This window comes from Cloeon dipterum, chromosome 1 (assembly GCF_949628265.1).
Source record: "Cloeon dipterum chromosome 1, ieCloDipt1.1, whole genome shotgun sequence".
Lineage (NCBI taxonomy): Eukaryota > Metazoa > Arthropoda > Insecta > Ephemeroptera > Baetidae > Cloeon > Cloeon dipterum.
The window spans coordinates 19995520-20022730 of NC_088786.1; the positions used below are offsets into that span (position 1 = coordinate 19995520).

At 40.8% G+C, this 27211-nt stretch overlaps 4 protein-coding genes across 6 annotated transcripts; 2 read left to right on the plus strand and 2 right to left on the minus strand.

The window, feature by feature from the left end:
* Positions 1-1601: 1601 nt before the first annotated feature.
* neur (E3 ubiquitin-protein ligase neur) lies at positions 1602-17558 on the minus strand. Of its 2 annotated transcripts, XM_065480761.1 has the most exons (9): positions 17390-17558; positions 12328-12494; positions 4344-4513; positions 4157-4271; positions 3792-4007; positions 3389-3647; positions 2833-3287; positions 2355-2626; positions 1602-2185 (listed from the first exon to the last, which is right to left on the minus strand). In XM_065480761.1, exons 2-9 carry the CDS (start codon positions 12359-12361, stop codon positions 1910-1912), a joined length of 1797 nt encoding a protein of 598 aa, XP_065336833.1. In that variant the 5' UTR covers positions 12362-12494; positions 17390-17558; the 3' UTR covers positions 1602-1909. The 2 variants fall into 2 exon arrangements, with proteins under 2 accessions (XP_065336833.1, XP_065336827.1); XM_065480755.1 differs by lacking the exons at positions 12328-12494; positions 17390-17558 and adding an exon at positions 6291-6582.
* Positions 17559-17643: 85 nt separating this feature from the next.
* On the plus strand, positions 17644-18876 carry mRpS2 (mitochondrial ribosomal protein S2). Its single transcript, XM_065480824.1, has 4 exons — positions 17644-17886; positions 18092-18288; positions 18342-18503; positions 18562-18876. Exons 1-4 carry the CDS (start codon positions 17766-17768, stop codon positions 18805-18807), a joined length of 726 nt encoding a protein of 241 aa, XP_065336896.1. The 5' UTR covers positions 17644-17765; the 3' UTR covers positions 18808-18876.
* Positions 18877-19022: 146 nt separating this feature from the next.
* Positions 19023-25287, minus strand: LOC135937524 (transcription elongation regulator 1). Its single transcript, XM_065480680.1, has 15 exons — positions 25146-25287; positions 24648-24767; positions 24346-24589; positions 23555-23927; positions 23174-23425; positions 22850-23120; positions 22253-22628; positions 21591-21799; positions 21381-21531; positions 21227-21324; positions 20939-21176; positions 20343-20528; positions 19726-19989; positions 19589-19666; positions 19023-19453 (listed from the first exon to the last, which is right to left on the minus strand). The coding sequence occupies exons 2-15, from the start codon at positions 24758-24760 to the stop codon at positions 19238-19240; spliced, it is 3069 nt and encodes a 1022-aa protein (XP_065336752.1). The 5' UTR covers positions 24761-24767; positions 25146-25287; the 3' UTR covers positions 19023-19237.
* Positions 25288-25309: 22 nt separating this feature from the next.
* LOC135937614 (zinc finger C4H2 domain-containing protein) lies at positions 25310-27166 on the plus strand. 2 transcript variants are annotated; one of them, XM_065480775.1, is made up of 5 exons: positions 25310-25569; positions 25644-25815; positions 25873-26051; positions 26100-26327; positions 26764-27166. In XM_065480775.1, the coding sequence occupies exons 1-5, from the start codon at positions 25325-25327 to the stop codon at positions 26906-26908; spliced, it is 969 nt and encodes a 322-aa protein (XP_065336847.1). In that variant the 5' UTR covers positions 25310-25324; the 3' UTR covers positions 26909-27166. The 2 variants fall into 2 exon arrangements, with proteins under 2 accessions (XP_065336847.1, XP_065336855.1); XM_065480783.1 differs by having other exon boundaries at positions 25371-25569; positions 26779-27166.
* The last annotated feature ends 45 nt before the right edge of the window (positions 27167-27211 follow it).

The window sequence follows — 27211 nt, forward strand, 5'->3', positions numbered from 1 at the left end:
AGAGGCTTTCATTTCTTAATTAGTAATTTATTGTGCATTTTAGTTACAAAAGCTGCAAGATATTTTGCTTTTTCATTATTTTAGCAAATATATTATTACATTTAAAAAAATTTAACTGAGTCATCATTTTTTTAAGAAAACAATAATCCATCATCATCCAGAGAAAATATTACACTGTTAAAATCACTTAAGCGCCGAAAATATTATTCATTTACCTTCCCACCTCGTCCTCTTGTTAATTTTATTGATGAACATTATACAATATATTTTTTGTTCTTTTTAGTGTTATGAAGATATCGATATCGTCCGTCGGTCCGTCGCACGTGGTTTTTCGTAAACTAACCTGTAAATCAGATTTAGATAGTTAATTACAAAATTATACTCAATGTCATTTAGCTGCTGGTGCTGCCGGATAATTTGATACTAATTCATCTCAGATGTGCATCTAATTTACTACTATTTACCAATATTTCCGAAGCAGAAAGGAATGCAAAAGCTTCACGTGAGTTCAGTAAATATATGAAGGCGTCTCTACGTGCAAGTTCCAGTAATTGTTACCCTTTGTAAGGGGAAAATGGATCCACACCCCCCTCGGGGGTAAGCCCGCTAAGTTCAAACTTGCTTAACAAGAGCAGTTGAATTTCGTAATTCGCGCCAATTTTTTTTTAAAACCTCTTCTTTTTCATGTCCTCTTTGCTTTCCTTTTTAACCCTGAGTTCGTCACTCATCCAGCCAAGGAGATTTTTTTCCAAAAAACCATATCCAGGTGGAATATAAATTTGTTTATAAATTCAAGTTCTAAAATTCTATTCTATGAATTTAATTTAGAAACAAATGGTGAAATGATTGGCAACTTGAAACTGGTCTGGAATTTTGTGGGAAGATTGAAAGGTTTGCATTTTTTGTAAATCCGACTATATATTAGAAGCTGAAATTTGGGCACGAAATATTTTTCGAAAACCAGAAAATTCACCATTTTTGTTAATTTTAATTTTAATAAAAAATTGAGGCAACGCACTTTATTTCAGATATTTATGTTTCTGTTTTTTATTTTTCCGCTCTTTAAGATATATGTTTCAAAAATTAAAGAATGTCAACATTTCATTGATAAATTCAAGATCCATTTCGAAAATTCAAGTGCAATTACTTTAGCCTTTTGATCTACCACCTTAATGCACATCTGCAGTTTGAAAGTTTTATTCCACTTGATTAGACGAGTTGAACGGTCCTTGAATTTTTGTTTTACGAGGTACTAATTATAATATGAAGAAAGCAAAAGAATTTCCTAAATTCAAAAGCCTCCAAATGCGGGGTATGGTATGGGTTTTCTCTATGGCATTTGGGGCATTTGTTAAGACCTAGTTTTATTATTGTAAAAAATATCCTCGTCAGATCCCTGCCAGCAGTCTGTCCTTTATATGAACAAATATTATAGGCTCCATAATCCATGATTGAATAAAAACTAGCTTCAATATTTGATTTGGAACCAAGTCCAAAGTTGAAAACTAAAGACAAATTTAATATTCAACTAGGTATTCTTTTAAAAATTTCACTTGGGCATGGATTATTCATTAATTTCACTCAGAACAAAAACACGAAAATTAAATGCTGAAAATGTTCACTTTAATAATCTCTTGTGGTTATAATATATCGGTACAATCTTAGCCGCCTGTTGTCTGTCTGTTGCAGAGGTACAAAATCAGAGGTAAAATAATGTATCAAACAAAAGAGGCGTGAGATTCTTAAAACGATGAGAGATCAGGTACAAAGGAAGTAATATATATATAATAAAGTTTCGCAACGCATTTGGTGAATCGCAATGAAATTAATATACATGACTAAATGCCGAGGGGCAGAGGCAGCGGGCGTTTCGCGTTGCACTAGCGTGGCAGGGGCGTGATTTCTGTTCTCACGAAGTATAGGTCCTGATGACGTCTCTGATGACCGCCCTGCAGAGCGGGCAGTGGCCGCCGCCCTTGCCCCGCCACTGCTGGATGGCGCACTCGTAGCACATGCACATGTGGCCGCACATGTAGAGCACAGAGTCGATTGTCCGCTCGTAACAGATGCTGCACTCGCTGTGCGTCACGTTATTCGAGTCGTTCCAACCGGCGCCTGAGGCACTCGGGGTGCGCAGGTTGCTCGCTGAATCCACGGTCGCGTAGCACGCATTCGCGGGAACAGGCTGGAAAATTTAATGGTTTTAATATTCTTGTTTTTTCAAATTTAAATATTTTATAAGTTCTTTTTAAATTTAAAAATTGAAAGAAGCCACAAATGACCTCAAATAATAATCATAATAAATATAAAAATGGATTTTTAAATACCAGGAAAAATATTTGTTTGATCCTCACCTCAATATAAGTCTGACTGTAATTGGAAAGAAGAGTTCCGGAGGCATTGGCAGGCGCTTGAGCTAAGGCAGTGCCGGCAGGCAAGTATTGCTGGAAGACTCCGCAAGGAGGCAGGTTGACAACCAAAGAGATGGGCGACACATGCGACACAGGGGACATTGCCGTCGTGTGCACTGACGCGGTCGCTTGGATGTGACGAATGTTGGCTAGGTTGGCGGCCACCATCTCAGGAGAGCCCGGCGACCGCTCAGGGGGCAAATCTACAGAGTGTCCTGCAAAGATAAAAATTATTTAATACATTATTACCAAAAATTAAAAAGATTGCTTTTATTTATAATTATCTTACGTTTAAATGTAAATAAAAATTAGGTTATAGGTGTAATAAGTAATCTAAGTCAATAATGTTTTGATAATTTCACAACTTAAATTGTTTATCAAATGAAATATGACAATAAAAATAAATTTGTCAGAAACTCACCTAAAGAACCAAGCAGTTTGATTTTCTGAGTAGAGCCGTAGACGTCGAAGAAGGCCCAGAGGGAGAGGCTCTGGTCAACGAACATGATTGTGGAGGGGGTGCTGCCATTGTGCGAGATGGTGAGCTGTCCGTTGGGCAGCAGCTGGAAGGCGAGTTCAGTGCCGGCCTCGGGGGTGGACGCCACGTCCTTCTTGAGGGCCCAGAACTCGGGCCGGTCGAGCAGCAGGTCGCTGTCGTCGGGCAGGCTGTTGGCCTTGAGGTTGTTCGGGTCACAAGAGGTAACGCCGAACGCCAAAGCGCCAACATACATGGCCTCCGTGGCCAAAACTTGAATCACAATTGTCTCGCCGATGCGCAAAGGTCGTGCGGTGAACACGTAGCCGTTGCAGAACTCGCTCTCCGTGCGGCTCGCCACGCTTTGGTTATAGCTCAGCCGCATGTTGCGACCGCAGAATCTGTAATGAGATTTTAAAAGTCAATATTTGAAGTGGATTTTTATAGTTTTTTTTCTTTAATAATCCGCAACGAAAAAAATTGCAGTTGGATTTTTCTATACCTGTGGAAAGACAGAGGGGCAAGGGTGGAGGACTGGGCCTGAGGAGACTTTTGCAGCTTCGGTTGTGCCGCTTGCTGTTGCTGCAGTCTCATGGAGGCCATGGAGGAGACCAAGATGCGGTCAATGTCGCTGGATGCTGACGCTGAAGGCGACAGACGGATGCTGTCTGCGCAGGAGATGGGCGTGCACGAGACGGGGGTGTCCACCTGGCATGATGACGGGGGACTCAAACGAGCGTTGTTCAGCTGCTGGCGAGAGTCTGAAAGGTAAAAATGTATTTTAATATACGTTTTACACTAAAAATTTGTTTACAAACAAATTGATATTAAATTAAAAATGGAAATAAGACAAAAATGAAGTGAAAAATATAGTTAAATATATGATTAAAAAAATTTGAATTTACCAATCATCTCGATAGCCGTGCAGTTGCCGTAGAGGTCAAGTAGGGCCCACACTGGTCCCTTAGTCTCCACACCAGTGAAGAAAATTCCCTTCTCCTCTCCATCCACGCCAAAGTGCACGTCCCCTGAGCTAGTGACGTAGAAAAAGAGGATCGCGTCCTTGACGGCGTAGCGCTCAGCCAGGGCTTTAGCCCAGAAGCCAACTTTGTTGGTAAGGTCTGCCAAAAAAGAGGATTAATTAAATTACGGCTGAAAATTTCAGAAAAATCATCAAATTTTTACGGTTGTTCACCGATTATACAACAAAAATCGATTTTAGTCCAGTAATTCTGTGAAATTGAATTTAAAAAAATTAATTAGAACTCACCAGGACAGGCGTACTTGGGCAGCCCGTTGCGAAGGGAGCTCGGGTCGTTTGACGTGAAGCCAAACCTGATGACGCCGCTCCAGTTATCAGACACCTCAACGAACTTGACGCACACCTACGGGCACGGCGGGAGACGGTTTTGTTTGTTAGTCTTTCGCATTCTCGGTGTAAACACACACTGGCTCACCTTCTCGTTGATTTTGACTGGGCGCGCCGAGAACGTGATCCCCTTGCAGAAACTCTCGACGCGGCGGGCGACCGCGCCGTTCAGTGAGACCTGCACGTTGTCGCCGTGGACAGAGTGAAAGCTGAGTGGCGGCAGGTTGTTGGTTGTCACGCACCCACCGGAACTCGAACCTGAGGGCACAGAAGAAGCAACGACCGTTAAAGGAAGTGTTTCTTATGACATGCGATGCATTTTAATTGATTTAAATGGATATAAAATGAATGAAAATATTCATTTAAAGTGGAAGAGTTGTCAAAAGTTGTAAACATTATTTAAACCTTTGCGTTAAGTATGCTCTGAAATTTGGTAAAGAGCTAAAAAAATTCCTAGGTTGCCGTTTAAATTTGCGAGAAAATCGGCTAGAAAGGTTTGCATTCTTATAGCACTGCCATTGTGAAATCAAGATTTATATGACCAGAAGACAAATTTGATTCATAGTTCGCACACCCTTGGATATTTCGCGATGGGAAGAATCGAAATCAAGCGAAAAAACACAGACAACCTTTAAAATTTTTCGGGAAATTTGGCAAAACTGAAATTTTACTCAATCCTAATTTGATTTTTGCAAATCAATTCCACAAAAGATGTACTCAATAATGAACCACTTGCTATAGCCAACAATGCAATTATATTCCTTATTTTTGGCCTATTGAGCACCACTTTAAAGTGTCACAGAAATGATCTATTACAGAATTTGCAATCACAGTCATAATTTTTTAAATTCTGTTACCTAATTTGGTAAAATTTAATTTGAGGTATTAAATTAATTTATTTTGTGCCACTTGTGGGCAGCAAACCGAGACCGGCGGTTGCCGCATCCTCAGATCACATTTCACGCCTTTTCCCACGAATAATGCGTGAGCTTCCTGTGCAGCTAGCACAAAATTTAATCTCTCTTTCGCAAAAGTGACACCTCCTCTCGCTCTCCGCCTACAACAATTTGTCCCTCAAAATAATCTGCGCGCGTATTATTTTTAACAACGCTGCCGCTCCGCTGCTTCCCATCTCGGCGGCGGGTCGGAAGCAGCGGCGCCCGTGTACGACACTATTTTCCCATGCCTCTGGCTGCGGGGGAATAGATAGAATATAGTCTTTCACGCCAGCAGCAGATGCAGCACTCAAAGTGCATGGGAAAATTCCTGAGAGAGCCGGCCGCACAGTAGAGGAAGAGGAGAGTCGGAACTATATCACAAAAGGGCTCCTGCACCCCTCTAAAAGCCGTTCATTTGCATTGTGCTCCAATCGTGAAACGGAACATTTGGCAGGATGATAAAATGGAATTGAAATTACATTTTTAACCCTGTTGCCAATGTAAAAACTAATACCAAAGGATTCAGTTATAGTCGAAATTGAGCTGCAAAATTGGCATGCTTTTTATCTGGCGAGAACTGTCTCCCTACTTTCAATCAGACTATTTCATAATAAGGACGAGTTTCCACAGTTGGATAAGATCTACGAGAGGAATCGAAATATGGCAAAAATTATGGTCAAGAGCTGTAATTTTTAAGTAAATTAGCAAATTTTGAATTTTTAACTGTAAAAAGGTCTTATTCTGAGTATTAAACAATGTAGAACAAATAATGTTTAAAATTTAAAACTTAAAAATTTTCCATTTCATGAAAATTAAAATTTCCTTTAATAATTTAATCATCTCAAAACAAATTGCACCAAATCGTCTTGCATAGCCGAAATGCCTCACGTGACGCGCTGATTTTTCAAGCACAAGGGGGGAAATTGCTGTTTCGTGAGAGTGCAACGGTTAAAAACTCGCTCACGATATGGCCGGGCACACACTAACAGCCAAGGCAAACACACAACTCGCTCTCTAACGAGATAACAAAGAGAGAAGGCCCCTTTCCTTTTGCACACTTAATTCCCACGGTTGAATTGCCAAATTCAGAATCATACCGATTTTGATCTTGCGCTGGATCTTCTTGAGAAATTTGATGCCATTGCCGCTGCTAGATTTCTGGTAGCAGTGCGTCCTGCCGGGGGCGTCCTTCAGGGCAGCACCTGAGCGGTGGCTCTTCTTCAGGGCGATGCAGCTGGTCGCACTCATCTTGTCGCACGAAAAGGCACTGACTGGCGAGAAACACACACACACGTCCGCGCTCGCTGACGGGCCGAGTGCTTCTGACGATTCTGACAAGACAGCCTGCTGAGGAAGTGCAAGCGCCTGGCCCGGCAGGGTCCGCCAGCGGCGGAGGAAGCAGCAGCTGCCGACGGCACCGTGGTGGGGGACCCCGGCCGACACCCCTCCTGCTCCAGCTGCCGCAGCTTGAGGGCCACGCGCAACGCCACGCTTCTTCCTCGTCCTCGCTGGGGGTTTATCAGTAAAAAAGCGGACAGCTGCTTCGTTAATTATTATGCCCAGGCATGGGGGCAGCAGGTCTGCATCTGCTCTGCTGGCTGCACTCCGATGTATGATCCATCCGATACTCCACCGCGAGATACAACATTGCGTTTGTTCAAAAGGGCACCTCCTGCGTGCAGTGATCCCGAAGAGTTTGCGTGCTGAGTTTTGGCGCTTTGGTTTTGATTTTTTGAGATTTGCATGGCACAGATTTTGAATCCTCTGCGGTAAAAGCAGATTTTGATTCCTCTTGTCGAGATCTATCTAACGGTGTATGAAACTTTTTTTCGAGCCTTTTTTTACAAATAAAATAATATTTTAAGTATGGAGACAGTCCTTCCACTTTCAAAGCCTGATAACTTCACAGCCACTTTTCTAACGAAAATTACAGTGCTTCCTCGGTCAATTTTGGCTTTGATTGAATCTTTAAGAGATTAGTTGATGCATCGGCAACAAGGATTTTCTGGGGTGTTTTAGAATCTTGTTTAAATTGTTCAAAATCTGCAATATTACTTTCCAAAATTGTTTTTAGCGTCTTGGCTGAGTGTTACAAATACCTAATTTACAGAGAAATCATAAGGCTTTACAGATTTTCCAACCATGTAAAAGTGATAAATTTAATTATTCCAAAAACTAACTTAAATGTTATTTCCCGAAAAATACAGGGTTTGTCAACTATCCACCAGAACCCGAGTTGTTGAGGTCGTAACTTACGTTTCTGTAGCTTCCATCTCGGCATGATGCAGCTATAACCCTTTGTCTTCTTTCAAACCACCCAAAAACTAACAATTATCAAAAGGAGATTGAGTAAAAAGTAACTCTTTCAAGTTACTTTACAAACGCTAGATTTGAAACTGACTGATTCCAAGTAGAAATGCTTCAAAACGAAAAAATACTTGATAAATTTACGAAGCAGAGCAATTGCAGTTGTTGTTTGCGCGGAATGCGTTAATGGACGAGACTACCATACCTGAAAAATCAGAAGGCTTCTCCTCAAAAATAAATAATGGAAAGTCATCCTATAATGATTAACGCCCCCGAGCGCGCGGGAGACTGGCTACATTATTTAAAATGAAGAAATACTCTATTTTCGTTAAAAACGGACAAATTGTATTTTTGGCCAGAATTATGAATTAAACATTATTTGTTCTACATTGTTTTAAAAAAATTAACCAATAGGGTATTTGAACTTTCAAGTTTGATATGCTACTCTTTATTAGGGAATATAGGGAAATCATATAATTTACTAATTTCCAAAGCACAGCAGGTCGCGAAGGAATTAAAGGATGTCAATTTTTAATATTATTATAGTTATAGATTTTGGATTTTCAAGCCTCGCGTCAGCAAGACTGAGCTGATGATGTTTGTCCTCAATCCTTCCTCTCCTAAAATGTAAACGATTTTTTTTAAAGAAATTTGACAACAACTTCAAATCTTTGTAGTGAAATATTGTAGAGCCCTATTAAAGGAACACATATTTATTATCACTACATTTTGAGTATTTCTTTCTCCATTTGGAAATGACCTTTCTTTGTTTTTGACTATTTTAAGGTTTAATGCTGTCTATATTTTGTGACGAAAAAATTACCGTCATAGCAAAAAGGTTCTTAATTACTTAAGGTTTTGTAAAATTGGCATTTAAGATAGAGTTTTGTTGCTTTTTGCTGTTGTTTTTCCCCCATTCTATTTTCCTCCTCTTCTACTCTTGAAAATGTGTAATCTTCGATTTTTGTTATTATTCTAAACCAATTTCTTTACATTAAAAAATTAACCAATAGAGTATTTCAATTAGCAAATTTTCGTATAAAGAGAGAAAATGCATTTATTTATTCTTTTTTTACTTTGGAAAAACCGGATGGGAAGACTGCCAACCCTGATTCAAATCCGAATCGATCTAGTGACCTCGATATCACTCGTTACGCAAGAGGAACAGAAAATCCTTTCCAAAATGTTTACATCGACGGCGGAGCATGTGATTCCGGGCACACACATCCAGATGTTCGCGACAAAAAAATTATTTGGGGGGAGGTGGTTGTTTTTATTTGGACCGCGAGCTAGGAAGGGTTGCATCAGTGGAAAAAGAACGCACAACGAGACGCGAGAGCGAGGAGTGGTTTCCGTTGGGGGTTCTCGCTCCTCCACCCTATGCTCGCGCACTTAATTCTTTCCTGTTTGGCGTGTGCTTGATGGATCTTCTTTGTACGACGCTCACCCGCTCTGCATATCCGGGAAGCTCGACTTGTTTTTTTCTTCTTCCTTTGGTATGCGAGCACGTTTCGTTTCACGTGTCCACGAACCCGCCGCCGCCGCAGCCGCACCTGAGCGCCAATTCCGAACAATGAGAGACAGGAAAGAGACGCAAAACGCTCTTTGCTCGCGGCTAATTGCGACAGCAAACAAGACGAGAAAAAAAATTGAGGTTGAAAAGGTTCACATTCTTTCTTCTTTGTCTGTGTAATCCAATATCGTCAATGCAGCACGCGTTTCTTGGTCGGCGTGACGAAAATCTCTGTCAATAGAAAGGAGAAATCTTGTAATCTTGTGCAAGGCGTGAAGTCGTCCGCGGTTTTTGCCCAAGATGCCCGAGGCGGCGGAAGTTGCCGTTTTTCCCTTGTCGAGATGCGTTTTCCCACGCACTCATGGTGCATGGAAAATCAAGTGAGTCGAGCGCAGGGCGAGCATGACTAACGATTTACATTTCACAACCGAATAAAATGAACAACCTCATTGGGAACTTCTCGCTCGAGTTGCCGGAAACTTGAAGCTAATAAAGGCGGAAAATTTGATGAAGAAGGGCAAGGAAAATTGTGTTTAATTTAATTTTGAATTTTCTGGTGTTTCTGGTTATGATCCCGGTTTGAATTTCTTATAATAATCACAGTTAGTTATACAGTTATTTGCGATAATATATCTTGCTTTTTAATTAGCTCTTCTCAGAGCGGATTTATAACCGAGAGCCCAGTTTTTGACACTGTCTGCTAAGACATTAGGAGACAATTCAGATGGTTTTTTCTGACGATTCGAGGTTTGAATTCTTGTACACAAAATCCGCTTTTAAATGGAGCTTGTAGCTTTGAAGGTCAAACATGGTTTACAAATTTTTAAACTTTTCGACGAAAAAAAATCGCATTTGAGATTTTACCTGGCGCCGAAAATTTTCAAAAGTTTAATTGGACCAAAATGAATTATTTGGATAAATTACCCTTGATATTACCTTCTGACCAGAAAATTAATTAGTCAAACTGGGTCGGTCAACTCTTTTTTCTGGTTAGAAAATATGAAAAAGGCAACAACGAGAACATTATGATTTCGAGCCAAATTTTTCGTTAATTTTGGGAACATAAAAAAGCTAACTTAGTTCATTTTTAAGTAAAAATGACATATTTTATATTTTCCAAGGCCAGCTGATTGTAAAAAGGAATTTTTTTATAATTCAAAATCACCTAAAAATTATACTGCAGAACATTGTACAAAAAAAGCATAACACAACGGTGTGGACCATTTCACGCATTTAAAGTGTTTTTCAGGCTTCACAAGTGGTTCAGACGGTTTTTTTGACAGTTTTGGACTTCAAAGAAAGTTGAAAAATTGAGTGATTCCTGCTCATTTTGTGTCTTGAAGTAAATTAGACGTGCAGAAAATTTAGTGCGTCACCTAAAATTCCCAAACCTAGTTTGCCACTTTGTGAATGGTGAAATATTGGGCAATGTAACGTGCGGCTGATAAGACTAAAAAGAAAAACACAGCAGGACATTTAAAAAAGCTTGCGGAAATTCTTAGCTTCACATATCCATAATTACCTTAGCTGAATTCTTTTGAATGGTAAGAGTCATTCTGGCTCTCATTCAGCTTCATGCAGGGATTTTTTGAATTGTTTATTAAATTTTAACATAATTATGTGTGTGAGATAATTAGATGACGAAATTTTTCTGGATATCCAAAATTATTCTGTTCTTTCTCACTCGTTTGCCTCTTCCTTCATTACAAATCGTGACTATCCTCCAACCATAATTTTTTTGGTCGCAGTGGCCGCATGGACGATCAGCTTTTTAAAAATTTAAAGGGCCAAACGCAGAGGTGTGCAGCTGGAGCGCAATCAGGCACAAAAAAATCACAGCTGGGGCTATTTTTCTCCTTCTTTAATTCCCGGCAGGGCATCTTGGGTTTCTCCCTGAAGGAGCTCCAGAAGAAAAAGGTGGCAGGCAGGTAGAGCAGAAGCACCTTGGCTTGTTCCCACGGCCTTGCCGTCGTCGGAGCCGCCGGCCGGCCGCCCCTAGCTGCTGGCCAGCGACTGCTTTAAGAGCACAAAGCCATCGGGAAAATGGCACAAAGGTCCAACAACGCAATGATGCTGACGGCGATGATGACGACAATAATAATAGTAGAAAAGAATGAAAGAGACCAGGCTCTGTGAATGAGCCCGCGCGAAACACAATACGATTCGCAGTCGCGGCTCGCAGCTCGACTTTTTATTTTTTATCCGCGCTGCTTTCCTTGTGACTAGCCAAGGATGCAATCAAGACGCGGGTTCACCCACCGAGACCCGGCCATCCGTTCGTTCGTCCGTCGTGCCATGAGTGTTGTGTGTGCATTTTATCTGCGCCGCGGCGCGCACAGGAAGCGTGTCTGCGTGTATACGCACTAATACATATCCTGCGAGATGCTTTTTGTTTTTAGCTCTTTTCGGATCGTCACCGAGATAACCTTCACGGGGACACAGTGGCGTGCCATCGACAGGCAGTCCGTGGAAACTACCTGCTCATGTGTACAAAGATTATCTAAATAAAACTGAGCACTTGCTTCACTACTTGCGCAGAAAGCTGTTATTATAACTTTAATTAATTCAGTTGAGACTTGGCTTTTGAAGCAACAACTGCGTGCTTCTCTGTTTAAGATTTATTTCAGAATACATGGCAACTTTCTATTGTTCTGCTGTTCACACTAGTTGATTGGACGTCACATTTAGAAGAGTTGCTGTAGCAATAAAATTCAATTTTTGACAGGTTCTTGAGGGTCGAAATTGGACAAAACGTGCCAAAAACGGTGAAACTTTAATTGAGACTATTACTTAAGCGGTTTTTGGTGTGAACCCATAAAAAAGTGAAAAAAAGAACGCCGATGACCAATCAGAGAGAGGAGTGGCTCTCAAATTGGCTTTTTGACGTAGCGTATAGGCCAAAGATCGAGACACCATCTCAACTAGATAATACTATCCCCTGGAGCAAAATATACCAAAAATTTGGTCGATCAAGGACCCTGTAGCCTGTATAGATAGTTTTAAATTAAAATTACACGATTCGTGTTCATTTAAAGGTCCCGCAATGATTGGAAACTCAGAACAGTCGATCGTCTAGATTTCACAGCCCTGTTTATCACATGATACAATGTCCTTGGTATTAAAATTGGCCAAAGTCGAATAATTTTCCCACGTAACTTACCAACTTTCTCACCTTACGAGGCGAGCACTTTATTTATTTACTTTTTGCGTGCGCGCAGCCAGCGCAGTGTTTTATTTTCATTAAAGGGAAGTCACGCTGCATGTCGGTGCCGATTTCGTGACTTTTGAAGCTGGCGAGAGGGCAATAAACGTACCTTGAGTGCCAAGGCTGCTCTCGGACTGGCCCATTGCGTCGTGCCTGCTTGCTTTTCTTTCCGCCGAGTGCAGAATCTCACATGGGAACCGCCGTCGGGCAGAGCGAATGAAGAAGCGCCGGCCAAATGTCTCTAGTTGCTCGCATCTGTGCCCCCGCCGCGCCGACCTGCACCACAACAATCATACTTTTTAGCTTTTTAGTCAAACATCTGTTAAAGGAGCACAGTAAATAAAAGCCGAGAGGCACGCTTGAAAGCTGTGCGATCGACTCAATTGCGCTTTTGGGGATGAGAGAGAAAGGATAAACAGCGGAGGCACTGAATATAATAAGAGCTATAGCAGAGAAGGAAGAGAAGGAAGGAAACAATGAGATGAAGCAGACTGCTGAATCATTTTTGTAGCTTTTATAGACCTCTTTCAGTCGAATCAGTTGTTTTGTTACAGTTTAAAAGGGCGGTTTCCGGCTTTGTTTTTCTCACAAAGCAGTCAAATTTGGAATAAAAGCCAACTCTTAGCTTTAGTTAATTGTAATTCTTTTATTCTTGTTACCTGAACCTGACGTGAATCAAGATAATAAGTAGTATTTTTACGGAGGTTTACATTTTTTTAGAAGAATTTAGTTTGCGTCCTAAAATTTAATAGAAAATATATTTATTGGTCATTAAGCTCTTTTAAAGAATAAAATTATTCGCACCTGATTTAGGTGCGAATAGTGTTTAAGAGTTTTCTTGTTAGCGCAGTTTATATTGAAGAAAAATAATTTTCAATGCGGTTTCTATGGCTCGTAAGTGTTTTTATTTCATTTTGAGTAGGCCTAGATTAAATGAAGGACGAAAATTTGGGATTAAATTGCTGAAAAGTTTTTGATTAGCCCAGCAGCTTTGAGAGCGTGATAGGTCAGCTTGAAATAGTTCAAAACGCATTTGCTGCGCCCGAAAGTAGATCACGTTAAAAAAACAGCTTCCTAATCGTTTTTAACACGCAAAAAGGGTGAAAATAAAAACGTATTCATGCCGCAAATGCACGATGTTAATAGATTTCCGAGCGCATATATGAGATTTGTGAGAGTGACACCCTGCCTCATAATTTATTTAACTGAATGCACACATCTTATACAAACTAAAATTTCAATTAATGAAATCAAGCTAAGTTTTCAAATGGGTCTTATATTTTGCCAATTTTATCAGAGAGTCGAATCCAAAGTTGAGGGTGAAATTTAGATCATAAAATTGGCAGTGTGAAACAATCAACAAAGCACGCTTCAAGAAAACATTTTTATGGACAAACGCGGCTAAAACCACGATTTCGTTAAAAATAGTTTTAATGTGTGCCAATGCCAATTGTGTTCCAATTTTTTCGAAAATATTTGCGGTTTGTCCAATATCTACTACATTTTTATCCCTCTCATCGCAATCTATCTTCCGGTGTGCGAATTTTGAGGTAAATTTTCCTTCTGAAGAAACAAATCACGATTTTTAATAAACTCGCCGTTTGACTGGCACGCAAACTGTGGAGCCAATTTTCTCAGAAATTTAAATGGCAACCTGGCAAAATTTTAACTTTTTTCCAATTTTCAGATACGAGAATAAGGTAAAAGATAGCAATTTTTTTATAAGCAGTAAATTTATAAATATTCACGGATAAATTAACAAAATGGACAAATGCAGGTGAAAACCACGCTCTCAGTTTCGATTTTTGCAGTTCATGCGGGTCGAAGAAAGCCATGCATGATTGCACGCACAGCTTTAGCTCCATCAGCGCGAGAGCTCTTCTATTTTATGTGCTAGAGACAAAGAGCGGCAGCTGCCCTGACGGAGAATTAACATCCCCTCGCCTTCCACCGTAAGGTAAAAATAAAATATAGGTGGCAAAGCTGTCTGCCTGCCGGTCCAGGTGCTGGCCACCTGCGGCCTCCGCCAGATCCATTTCGCCCCCACCACGCGCGCTCACACACATGTGGCACGCGGCCGCGGCACGCGCACACATACACAAATTTCTGCGCCTTTGCTTAGTTAGAGACAGTGAATGAATTCGGCTCCGGGGGATGGATCAAAGCTGCGAGTAGCAGCAGGCCTTTGACAGCAGGCGCACGCCGCCAGGTGGATCGTCACAGCCGGTGCCCAAGTGCCTCTGAACCTTTCATCCATTAACTATAATAATCATCGTAATCCAGGGTTGAGCGTATTAGTTCGAAAAAGTTATCTATAGAAATATAAGTAGGTTTAAATAGGGGTTTTTTTTGTCAAAATAATTGGTTTTATTCAAGTTTTTTAGAAAAGATTTTATCAATGCATGGTTGATAATTTTTTAGCTGGAATTCAAAGAAATGACAAAAATTTTGGCTTAATTTGGACGCATAATAAAACAGCTTCAGACTTGTTTTTACCCGTTTCTCATTTTTCGAAGTAAATTAGCTTTAAAAAGCAGCCAATCCAAATTATATTTATTTTATATTTAGTACAAATACATTATGGTTAAATAGACAAATTTTTAAAAATAGTATTCTGGTTTCTGGCGGGGTTGGAAAAAAATTATAAGAAACAATAATTAAAAATTGGAGAACAAGTATGATTCTTGATTTAATTTGGTTTCAAATTATAAATTTTGGATATTATAAAAAAATCAAATGAAAACCAACGCCTTTATTTAAAAAATTGACACTTTTGTTCCATCCTTAATTCACTGTCAAAAAAGTATTTTTTATTTGTGCGCTGCATTTACTAAAAATGTAGCACAAACATTCGATTTTGGTTTTTATTCCTTTAGACATAAAATTCGATGATTATCGAGCTCATTTCAAGTCCATTATTCTTCACATAGCATGTCTAGAAAATTAGTTAAAAAAGCTAAACACGCACCCCTAATTACTACGTTCCAGCCTGCGTTTTTAAATTGACTGCGGCGCCCCTCTCCTTCGCGTATCGGCGTTTATTATTTTAATTGGTCGTGTGCGTCCTTATGCAACGGAATAGACTTTGATTTCCGCCCAAAAGTCGCAGATGCTTTTCAGGGCACTCGAGCGGCGCACTGCAGTCCAGTTTCAACTCCCCTTACCTCGGTTCAATAAATATTCCTTTGTTTTAAAACAGTGTAGCCGACATGTTGCTTTTGCTTGTTAATGTTAAGGCAGGAAACGCGGAGAGTGCGGGCTTTTGTTTCGGTCTCATTTTCTGTTAAACGTTAATTATGCACGCGCGGAAGGGGAAATAAGTATTGTCTTTCGACCTGAAAAGGCGAACCTTCCGCCCTGACCAAACTCTATACACTACAAACTGTGAAAACAATCCAACTTCTTAAGGTCTGCAAATAGTTTTCCTAGAGATTTTTGCATTTCCAGCAGTAAAAGCCACTGTTCTTAAATTTCTTGATTTAACGCGTGACTGAAATAATAATAATAATCTTAGATAGTATGTCGACATTCGAGGTTGCCGAGGTTGGATGTCCTATATTTTAATTAAAACGCGGACTTCCTCCTCGTTGCTTTAAACCTTTGTAACATTGAAATCCGAGGAAAGGGCTATTCTATGAATCCGAAAATTGTAAGAAAGAATAAAAAGAAGGAAGTTTTAAAGCTACGAGGATGAAGTCCAATTTTATTATAAAAATTAATGGAATCATATTAGTATTACCATTTTTGGCCAATGGTAAATTAAAATAAAAAAGGGACTTTTAAGAAATTATAAAAAATGGGCCACTTAAAACACATAAGGTTCATTCGGTTCATTAAAAAATTATCAGGAATAAAAAATATTGGCTTTGCTATCTCTCAACCATTATTTCAAATTAATTTTTAAACGAAACTTCCTTTTCTCAAAATATTGTGATTTTCCTGCCGTTTTCCGGAATTTTAACCAGCGCATGTGAGGAAAATAAAAAAGTCTGTTTGAAATTTCGACTCAAAAAGTCCCATCTGTTGAGCCGCTTGAGGCAAACAAAGACGAGGTTCTTCTAGCGAGCATAGAGCACATACGCATTCAAGTAAAGGAAAAAAGATTTTTCGCGTCTCACAACTATTTGTGAGCGAAGGCAAGGGAAGGTGAAAAGGCAAGGCAAGATGCTGCTGGTCGGACTCGTGTGCCACCCTCTTTCTTTCTTTTCTTTGCAGGTTCTTATAGGAAATGAAAAGACGCAACGAAGAGTAGAAGAAATAATAAGAAGCGAGTGCAATCGTGATGCAGCTGCAGCATTCTGCGTGAAAAATTGCTCAAGGAGCGCACGAATCTGCGTGCTTTGTGCCTCTTTTCTTAAGATGTTTTTCGGTCCTCAAGACGCGCAGGGGTGGAAATGATATTTCCTTTTCTTATTCAGACACAGATAAGAAACCGCAACAAATTTCTGTACGAATAGATATTTTAGGGAAGAATTGCTGTAACCAAGGAATATTAATGCGAAAATGTTTCATGTGCTAATTTAATTAAATTATTAATAAAAATATGATAAAAATAAATAAGATGAGTATTTTATAATTCAAATTTTTGGCATTCCAAGGAGACTTAAACGAACAAGAGAGGATTTTTTTTTCAAAACTCCATTCATACCAAGCAGATTCGTACACGAATTTGAAGTTAAAAATGTCATATAGCTGGTAAATTGGTATAGCAAGCCATTTAAATTGGATTTTGTTCTGTAAAAAAACAGAATCGTGCTTTTTTAACCAGATGATCCACAATTTTTTATTAACTGCGAAAAAATCACTTATAAATTTTAGCTCTACGATCATCTATACCTAAAAACATTCCATTTCGAAACTAACTAATAATAGACCCAGGACCCAGTCGAGGACGCAAAAGAGCTAAGTTCGAATTGGGTGACTAACTGGGTCGAGACAGCACGGAGATTATGAGGGCGATATTGCTTACGGAGTGCAATTAGCAGAAGCATTTCATGCGGCATGCACGGCGCGGCAAACTGGTAGAAGTGCACGAAAGCCAAATGGCACCTGCCTCAAATGTGTGTGTTTATCGATCTTGACTACATACACACCAATTCCTCGTCGGCCCGATTAATAAAAGCTAGGCTCAACCCTTTGATGATTTCCTATGTGCGACATTGCGTATTTACCTTGTTCATGCATCAACCTTGCTGCAGGTGTCACGTGGCCGCTTCAAAGGGTTGCTAGGCATCCGTGGGACTCTCAGTTTGCAAAATTCCGGCTCGAAAACGACGGTGCGTTGTTTGCATTTATTTACCATCCATGCAGGTCTAGAGGCCTTGATTCGCGAATGAGAAGAAAAATTGGCAACATTGTTCCAGCAAAACACCGGCGGCTCCTTGCAAAAATCAATGAACCAGACACCGCCCACTCAGAAGTACTGGAAGGTTGGCAACACTGCTGGTGCCATGCCGAAACTCATGTAAACACTTTGTCCGGTTTCTATTTAGGTTTCATTCTTTTGAAATTTTATCGTAAAAAGGAGGAATTTACCAAATTTAAAAAATGTTAGCTATAAGACAGCAGATCAGGGGGATATCCAAATCTGCTGCTGCAGCTGGAAATGCTGCTTTACAGGACGCGGTTCACAGCGGAAGCGACCAACCTGGTGTTATTTATAATTCAGGTATGTAATCTACGCTTTTCAGGGTTATGTGATAATAAATTAAAACATCTTTAAATTTCTTTAAAGCTCTTTAATTTTATTTTCATCATAATTTTAATTTTAAAGCGCCGGTCATTCACAGACTTAATTATGAATGTTGCGAATTCTTCTGTGAACTATAAATTACTTATAAATTTAAGGGTTATTATTTTTCTTTTCATATCAGAGCCTTTGAAGGTGGCTGACTACTTTGGAATCCAGAAATTAGTGAAAGTGAAGGACATGTTTGAAGCCAAAGTGCATTTGGGACACATGGAAGGCTCACTCCATCCAGCGATGAAGCCATACTTGTACGGATCGAGACTGGGCCACTGTGTGTTTGATCTCGACATTTCAGCTTCGATGCTCAGGAGATCACTTCACGTAATAGATATTATTTAAGATCGCGAGACTCTAACCCTTCTGTCGACCCGTAGGTTCTGGCTAACATCGTGTACAGAAATGGAGTCATACTTTTCATGTGCCCACCGAGCAAAAGTCAGGCCGCCAGAGCCACGGAAATGTGCGCCCAGTATTGCAACGAATTCTCTCATGTCCGTCATTGGAAACAAGGAACTTTTACCAATTCCAGCAAACAGGTAGGGCCTCTTATCAGGGTTTGGTGGCGTCCCTCTAACCTTTGGTGTCCAATTTCAGTTTGGCTTGGTCACCAGACTTCCGGACCTGTGTGTTTTCATGGGCACTCCGCACGACGCCACTGTAGAATGTGCGAAAATGAACATACCGACCCTTGCAATTCTCGACTCAAATGCTGACCCCGCATTAGTTACCTACCACATACCTGGCAATGATGACTCAATGAGCTCAATCAACTATTTCAGCAAAGTGTTCTCGGACACCATCAAAATCGCTAAGGCCAAGAAAAAGGAGGACGGAGTTTAACGCCCAGTTAGGAGCTGCGTGTAGCTATGCTTGTTAGCGAAATAATAAAAGTCAACATTTGTTAAGCAATTTCTCATTTGATTGTAAAGCTGAAAGAGAGACTGTTAGCTGTCCAACCTAATTCGACTCCGCAGACGCAACTGCCAGATCCTCTCATTCCTGACGGCCGGCACTCTGTTCACTCATTGGTTGGGGGTAAAAACATTACTGTTAGGTATTCTTTCTTCAATACATTTATTTTTTTAATCAATTGAGTGTGCAACGCAAGCCCAATTGATCAGCCACAAAATTTGGATTAGGTCTGCGCGGGCACACAATATACCACCTCCACAAAAAAAATGTTACGAGGCTTAAATTAAAAGAATGCAGTACTACGTTCAATTGCATGAAGGGTACCTCAGTTTTTTCTCGCGGAAACTACTGCTTAAAACTATTTGATGCCTCTGCGGGTCGGCTCAGACGCCGTCGGCGGCGGAGGTGGGCCCTTCTTTTCCAAGTCCTCCAAGTAGGTCAACAGCATCTTTTTGCGGTCGCTTGTGACATGGTCCAGCACCAAATAGCGTTTGTCCTTTTTCAAAACTTCCTCTATATCGTGCAAATGTTGTGACCCCTCTGATAGGGACTTGTAGGTTATCATTTTAGTCTCCTGAAATGTGAGAAATTCGATAGAGACTAGGAAAATGATAATTATATTTAAGACAGCAGCAGGCCAATAAATACGCCGTTTTGGTGTTTTGGCCTGTTATGAATTACGTAAGTTTCTTTGTTAACAATTGCATACCTTCAACAATTCTCTGAAATCGGCTTTGGCTGCCACCAATTTATCTTTCAAGTATTCCTTGAATTCTCTCTCGCATTTCTAAAAATAGATCAACCATTCAATAAGCTAAGCAAATAAAGATTTTCTTCTACTCTCACCCTCTCGCTGGAAGAGAACTTGCTGTAACGTGGATCCTCTTTGATAATTCTGCGAATTTCTTTCCACGTCGAGGTAAGCGTCACCTCCTGAGTCTCATCAAGCAGCTCCCTCAGCTTTTCCCGCTTCTTGCGAGTCAACTGGTCAATGTGCTGCGTGAAATACTTCTCTTTCTCGTCCCGCTCGAGTAGGCTGACCAAGTCCCACCGACTGTCCTTGCGCATCATGCGCTTCGCCTCCTTCCAAGTCAGGTCCGAATTTCGCACCTGAGTAGAAAGAAAATTAGAATTTGCCAAACTGTTAGTTAATTTCTCAGATTGTCTAAGTTTGTTTGAATGGAATATGTTCCAAAAATCGCTAAGATTGTCAAATTGAATAGATTTCTGCCACTTTACGCAGGAAAGGTTACAAGAATTCAAAGGTTTTGACAAAAACTAAAATCTTCTTGTAAGAATGTTACACAGACTGATTTTGTAACAATAATACACACATTAGTTAATAAAACGTACGACGGCATAATTTCTACTCTTGAACAAAGCCCAAACAACGAATTTAATAATAATTCCATCAAGACAAAGTACGCTTGCCCCGCATGCCCTATTTCCAGACTCAGACGTACCAGGTCGACGAGCAGGGCGGTGAACTGCTGGACAGCTTCGTCGTGCTTGTGCAGCTCACGTTCCTTATCGCGCTCACGCATGTGAGAGGCCAGAGTTTGGCGCACCTCCTTTTCTCGCTCCCTCAGGCTCGCCTCTTGTCTCTCTTTCTTTTCTCGCTCCTTCTCTTTTTCGTTCTCATCCTCTGACTGAAAGGGCATCGACAAGATATTAAATTGCACGCACCTTCAAGCTGTTGCGGCACAATTAAGCTTGAGGGATTATATAAATAATTAAGACGTTCCTCAGAGGCAAAAATCCTCAGGCTTGGAATATTTTAGGGTCCTCTACAATTTTCGTTACGTTACGATTTATTCATACTTGGGCCAAGGCAACGTGACGTACTTCCTAAATAGGCTATAGTGGCAACGACAACTTATTTTGTGGCGTCTTTCCTTAGGAACATTCAGCTTGGTTTGATTGCCTGCTATAAACGTGCTGCACTGTCATTAATTAGGTTACTTGAGACTTTCGATTCTAGTTATTAATATCATTCAAAGTTCGGGGACGTTTGAGATATGCATGAGTGTAAAAAAAAACACTTCCAAGTGGTTCTTACCTTGTCTTTTTCCTCATCGTCTGAATTTTTTTCATCGGTTTGGTCACCTTCTTTTGCGTTATTCGTTAATGAACTTACATTCTGGTCTGACTCTTTTTTGTCATCGTCTTTAGATTCACCTTTGCTGTGCCTATCAGAATCTTTGTCTCTGTGCTTGTCTCTCTTCTCCTCCTTCAAGGACTTGACATAGTCGTAGAACCAATCTTCTCTGTTGCTGCTCGAGTCGACGGCTCTGTACCTGTTGAAATGAGTTAGAATTTTAAATTAGATAATGCGGCGGCACGCTACCTTTTGTCGTCATCGATTTTCTTTTTGATGTCCGACCACCTGGAATTCTTATCAATGCCTTCAGTTTCTTTCAGGAGAGCGATGAAATCCTTTTTGCACTGCAATAAAAGCGTCTGATTAGCAAAGTTTGGAGAGTTAATTTTAATTTAATTACAGTTTCTCTCCTTTGCTTTTTATCATCTTTCTCTTTGCGCCGCACCTCGACAATGTATTCATTGAACAAGCTCTCTCGCTCTCTCATTTTTTCAATGTTCTTGAACCGCTCATCTTTGCCATGCTTCTGAGCAAAGTCGCTGAATGTTGACCTAAAAATAATTATTAGTAATTGATATTTGCGAAAATGGTGCAGATATCAAAGGCTTACTTTCCGCTCAGTTTTGCCTCCTCCATCAGCTTGCGGAAATCATCCTTCCGCTCCCTCATTTTCATCCTCTTTTCCCTCCTTTCTTCCTCAGCCCTTTCCTTCACATATTTCTCAAACACTTGCTTCCGCTCCTTTGACGTGAGGAGCAGGTAGCGAGGATCAAACACAATTTTGTGCAGCTCTTTCTCCCATGTCGAGAAGGCAGACACCTGTTTTTTTATAATTATTTAAATCAATTCCATTTTTTTAGTAAAGTGCCAGTTTTCAACCCAAATTCAAGCAAATTCAGTTGGAAAGGAAACTCTCAGAATTTGACGCTTTTTTGGACCAAATAATTAACATTGTAAGAAAATATTTTTCAAATTAACGAGTTCTGGAACTCAAAAGATTTAATATTTTTTAGGATGATTATCTTCAGCCCTCATCAATTATTTGATTTTTTTGGGAAAAGTCTAAATATTAAGACTGGCAGGGAAGTTTGAAAATAGCTCAATATAATATTTTCAAATCTTTAGAATGAACGTCTAGGCTATGTAACCATTTTGATCTTGATCGTTGGAAAAATTACTTTTGCTGCATTTTTCAATAAATAATTCAAAAATATATTTCTTGAGTTCAAAATTTGCAATCTTTATGATAAAAACCTTGCAGACGCAATATACCTGTTTCTCGTGGAGCATGCTCTTGAACTGTTTAATTCTGGCCTCAAGCGGCACGACCGCTCTTTCCCTGGCGGCTCTAACCTCAGCCTCCATAGCGGCCTCCTTACTGGTGTCAATTGTCTTGCCATTCGTCACATTCTTTTTCGTGTCTGAATCACTATTGTCCTCCTCGACCTTCGCCTTCTTGGAGGCGGGTTCCTCGGTTTCACTGTCGCTCGAGGCGTCCTGTTGGCACTTCTTCACAGCCTCGGGCGGCTTTTCAATCAGCTTTTCAACGTCCGTCCTGTTCACTAGGTCGCTTGGTCTCTCCCAGACACTGGCCCGCTGCGAGGGGTTGTAGAAAAACACTCTGCCGTCTCCAGTCCATACGACACACCTACGACATAATAAAATGATGCTCGCTAATTAAAAATGCTTAGTAGAATTTGAATGAATTTGGGAAATAATTCTAGTTTGAAAATTGAATAAAGAAACAAAGAAATTTTAAAATAATGATGAATAGCAAAACACGTCCCTAGAGTCTCGTTAATTTCCCAGCTGGGGTTTAGATTCAAATTTTTGGTTTATTACGGATCAGCAGGGGTTTAGGATACTCACCAAGGCGTTCCAGGGACAGGAGTGCTGGACACTGGTCGAGACTTGTCCTGCTTTTTTAGGCTCATGTTGACCTGGTTATCCTCCTCTTTGACGCTCGCTTTCAGAGTGTCCAAGTTCTTTTCAGCATCAGCAGCAATCTTGGCGGCCATGATAGGCTCTGGTTTTTTCTCGACAACAGGCACATGTTCCACGGGCTTGAAGGGTTCTGGCTGTTGCGAGGTGATTTCGCCCATAGCTGCTAAGCCAGACGCTGCACGAGTCATTCTGGCGACTAAAATGTCCAGGACGTGAATTAAATGTTTCTAAGCAAGACTGAAAACCCACGTTCAAGGTCTTTGAGCGGCTGGGGCTTCTCCCACACCGACTCTCCTGTTTTCGCATTGTAATAGTAGGGCCGACCGTCGGGTGCCTTGTGCTCGGTCCACTCAGCGGCTTTCATTTCAAGGTCTGGACCTACGTTCACCTGAGGCGGCTCTCCCTCCTCGCCAGGAACCTGAGGCACACTGAAATTGTTGTAGCTGTGCATCGGCGGCCAGTTGTTTTGAATTCCAGGTGGTCCCTCACCATATCCTACGCCTGGAAAATCAATTTTCAAACATTACGAACCAACCGTCATCCATCAAATCAAACGTGGAATTGATCTCATACACCAGGTGACTCACTCAACACGCCAACAAAGTATGATTTTTCCGATAAGTTAATTACCTGGAGGAGGCATCCCAAAGGGCGGCGGCATCCCCCCGTAAGGCGGCGGTCCCCCGTACATCATAGCAGGATGGCCATACCCTTCCTGGTCCTGCTCACCGCCATCCTCCTCTGAAAACTTTTGAGTGGCAGCCTGTGCTTGGGCTACAGCCGCCTGCGCGGCGGTCTGAGTCGATCCCCCTGCCTGGCCGGCACCACTGTTTGCCTGTGCCGCCATTTGTTCTACCTGATCCTGCGAGATGATCTGTACCGATGGTCCCTCGGGCTTCGTCCACGTTGTCTCCCTCGTCCTCGCGTTGTAGTAGTACGACTTCCCCTCCGATGCTTTCGTCTCCACCCAAATCTCTCCATTCAAGTCAACTCCAGGCACAGGCTGGAAAATTTAAATTTAAAAAATTAGACCAGTAATTTAACTGTTCATTTTTTCTGATGTGTTACAAAAACATGAACTTTTAATTGAGACTAAATCATGGAATTTCAACAAACTATATTGCTAAAAGACCAGCAAACATTATCAGAAGACTATTATTTTGGCCTGTTGTATAATTTTTGCCCGATATTTTTGCTGTTTGCGTATTTTTACTTTAATTTTGGCAACATTATTTAATCTTAAAATTAATTTTGAGTGGCATAATAGTTTTCGGCCGAAATAATTTGTATTTGACGGAAGTTTGACACACTTTTAAGAACTCTTTATTCCTTAGTCCTGCTGAGAGCGATTTGAAAAATAAAAATACGTGTACCTTCTAAATTGTACATTTTTTCTAAGATTTAAAATAATTTAAACGTACCGAGGCAGCCGGAGGGCCACCCATCATGTGCGGAGGCATGCCGTGGGGCGGCATGGGTCCCCAATTTGGATCGAACGGGGCCCTGAACCTACCCCTGCCAAAGTGGCCAGGAGGCGGTGGCGGCCCTCGAAAGGGCGGTCCTCTCGGCCCTCCAGGCCCCGGAAAGCCGCGTCCTCTGAAGTGAGGCGGTGGTCTCATGCCGGGCGGAGGCCCTCTAGCTCCGAAGTCTGCTGGTCCACGGCCCCTGTAGGTCAGAACATTTCAATTTTGTCACTTGCCTATCTAATCTGTGAATATCATACCTGAAACCACCCCGGGGGCCTCCTCGCATGCCGCCCCTGAATCCTCCGTTCTGGCCGTCGCCGTCCATGCCGCCATCACCGTACATTTCTCCGTCAACGTCCATCGGATCCATGGTTGCACTGTAATTATTGATAGGATTTAACTAAGGTGCCGTAGATACAGAAACGGAAGTTGTCAAACAACGCTATAACATGGCGCGCCGTAGTGTTATGTAAACGAGGAAATAATATATTTTTTGAAAATAATGGATCACATCTAATAGTTCGTTAAATCAACTAATATTTGTATCGTTATGATTATTCTCAGGGTTCTACAATACTCATTGCCAGTAGATGATTTTAAAGGGCGTTTTGATTAAAATTATATTGTGGATGCGGAGGTCGCATTCAGAGCGGGCAGCAAACTTAATTTTGCATCGTCATTAGAAACAAAAGCTGATAATTAATGAAATCCTTGCGTTCTCTAGAGTATTAAATTGCAAATTAACACAAACTTACCCGACGAGGAAGCCAATTTAGTGGAGAATTTCAACGTAACCGGTCAAGGAATGCTTGTTGTTGTGTACAAACTAACACCCGTTAGTTTCAGTTTCACTTTATCCTGCAAAATTGGTACACCTGCTAAAAATTTAGCTGGCAGCAAGCGTGCCCCACCTCCTTGCTTCTTGTCAAGCTGGATGGGCGACCCCTCCCGAAAAAGAAGGGGAGGTAGAAACAAGAGTGGATCTATAAATCAAAATACATACATAATCCCATCGCTTGGTGTGAAGTTGAGAAAGATTTTTTCTGCACTAAATTTTCGTAAACGCATCGTATCCAAAATAGAAATCACCGTGTCGGTCAAGGTTTTTGACTTTTCGCAGATGTTTACTTCCGAGGAAAGAAACATGATGAATAAGCTAGAAACGCTAAAGGATATCAGGTGATGAGATTATTAATTAAGAAATTTATCCGGCGATTTTCGTCTAATGTGTTATATTTATGAATGAAATTCAGGTCGAAGACGTTGCACCTGGAAAAGATCAAAGCCAGAATACTCAAACAAATTTCGACCACCAATCAAGAGCACCAGAGTTTGTCCGAGTACCGCCAAGAAATGGAGCTTTTGATGCAGGAAAAAATGGCACACGTCGAAGAGCTGAGACAAATCCACGCCGATATAAATGCCGTAATTTAAATGATTAAATTTTGTTCTAACTCCCTCATTTTTTCCAATTAATTGCAGATGGAGAATGTGATGAAGCAGGCAGAGGAGGCTCACGTCAAAGCTCTGGACACAGCCAAGAGGCTGCATGAAGAGTACCTGCCGCTGAAGCTGGAAATCGACCGAATGCGCCACGAATGCCTTGGCCTGGAGCGTCTTCCAGAACTGCACGAGATCGACAGTAGAATTTTCACCCCGGAGTAAGATCGACACTATAAAAGAGAGTAGACTGCATAAAAATCTTGCAGAAAAACTGCTTTCAGCTTCTTTGATAAGCAAGCCCTTAAGTCTGGATGGTCTGTTGAACGCGAGGAGCCGCCCCAGATGAACCCCGTCAACATGATGCACCACGTCGTGGCACCCTCGTCCTATATGCCACCTCAGCCTCCAGCACCGCCAATGGGGCCTCAGCCGCCGCCGGTCAATAAGGTGCAGGAACCGAGACCTCTTCTTTCTGCGTCTGCACCGTCCTTCAGGTACTTCTGGCTCCCAAATGAAGCCAAAAAATTTCTGATAATTTTTCAAATTTTAAATGAAAAACTGAATGAAACACAACTAGGTTAAACTCCAAAATAAAATTATGATTGTTAAAATTCCAAATTTACCCGCAGGAACTTGATATGGAATAAATAGTTGACGTTTTTAACGTTTTGAATTATTAGGAAAGTATTTCTATGGAATGAAATTATTTTTCTAAATAAAAACCAATGAATTAAGGCTATATACCATTTTTTCTGCATTGATGTGTTTAGCCATCTTCAATTTTTGGAAAATATTTCTATACACATGTAAATATATAATTATCAATTTCCTATTTACAATTAAAACTCTGATGGTAAACACCTGAACATTCATTTGTGCTGGGAAACCTTGTAATTATCTTAACTCTGAAAATTTAATCTCTGAAAAAAGTTTTATTTCTGTCAGGCAACAACCGCCACCCATGAAGGCTTGCCTCTCTTGCCACCAGCAGATCCACCGCAACGCACCAATCTGTCCGCTGTGCAAGGCCAAGTCCAGATCTCGCAACCCCAAGAAGCCCAAGAAGAAGGACTAATAATTTATGTAGGGACTTCAAGAATATGCATTTATCTCAACTTAATGAATGTCTTTGTGCAAGGCTGCGATTTTGTGCCAAATTTATTTAATTGGCTGCCATACTTAAATCCTTTTATTTGTGTATGTCCTGCAAAGCAACGCTAATTTTATTTGTAATTCACTCTTCATAATGTCTTGTGTTAGCGTTTAAGTCACAATAGAATAGATGTATATTTAAACATTGATAATAAATATTTGGTATAGTGATAAACAGTTATTTTGTGTTTTACTTAAAGCGAGACGAGAAGTAATAAAATTTCAC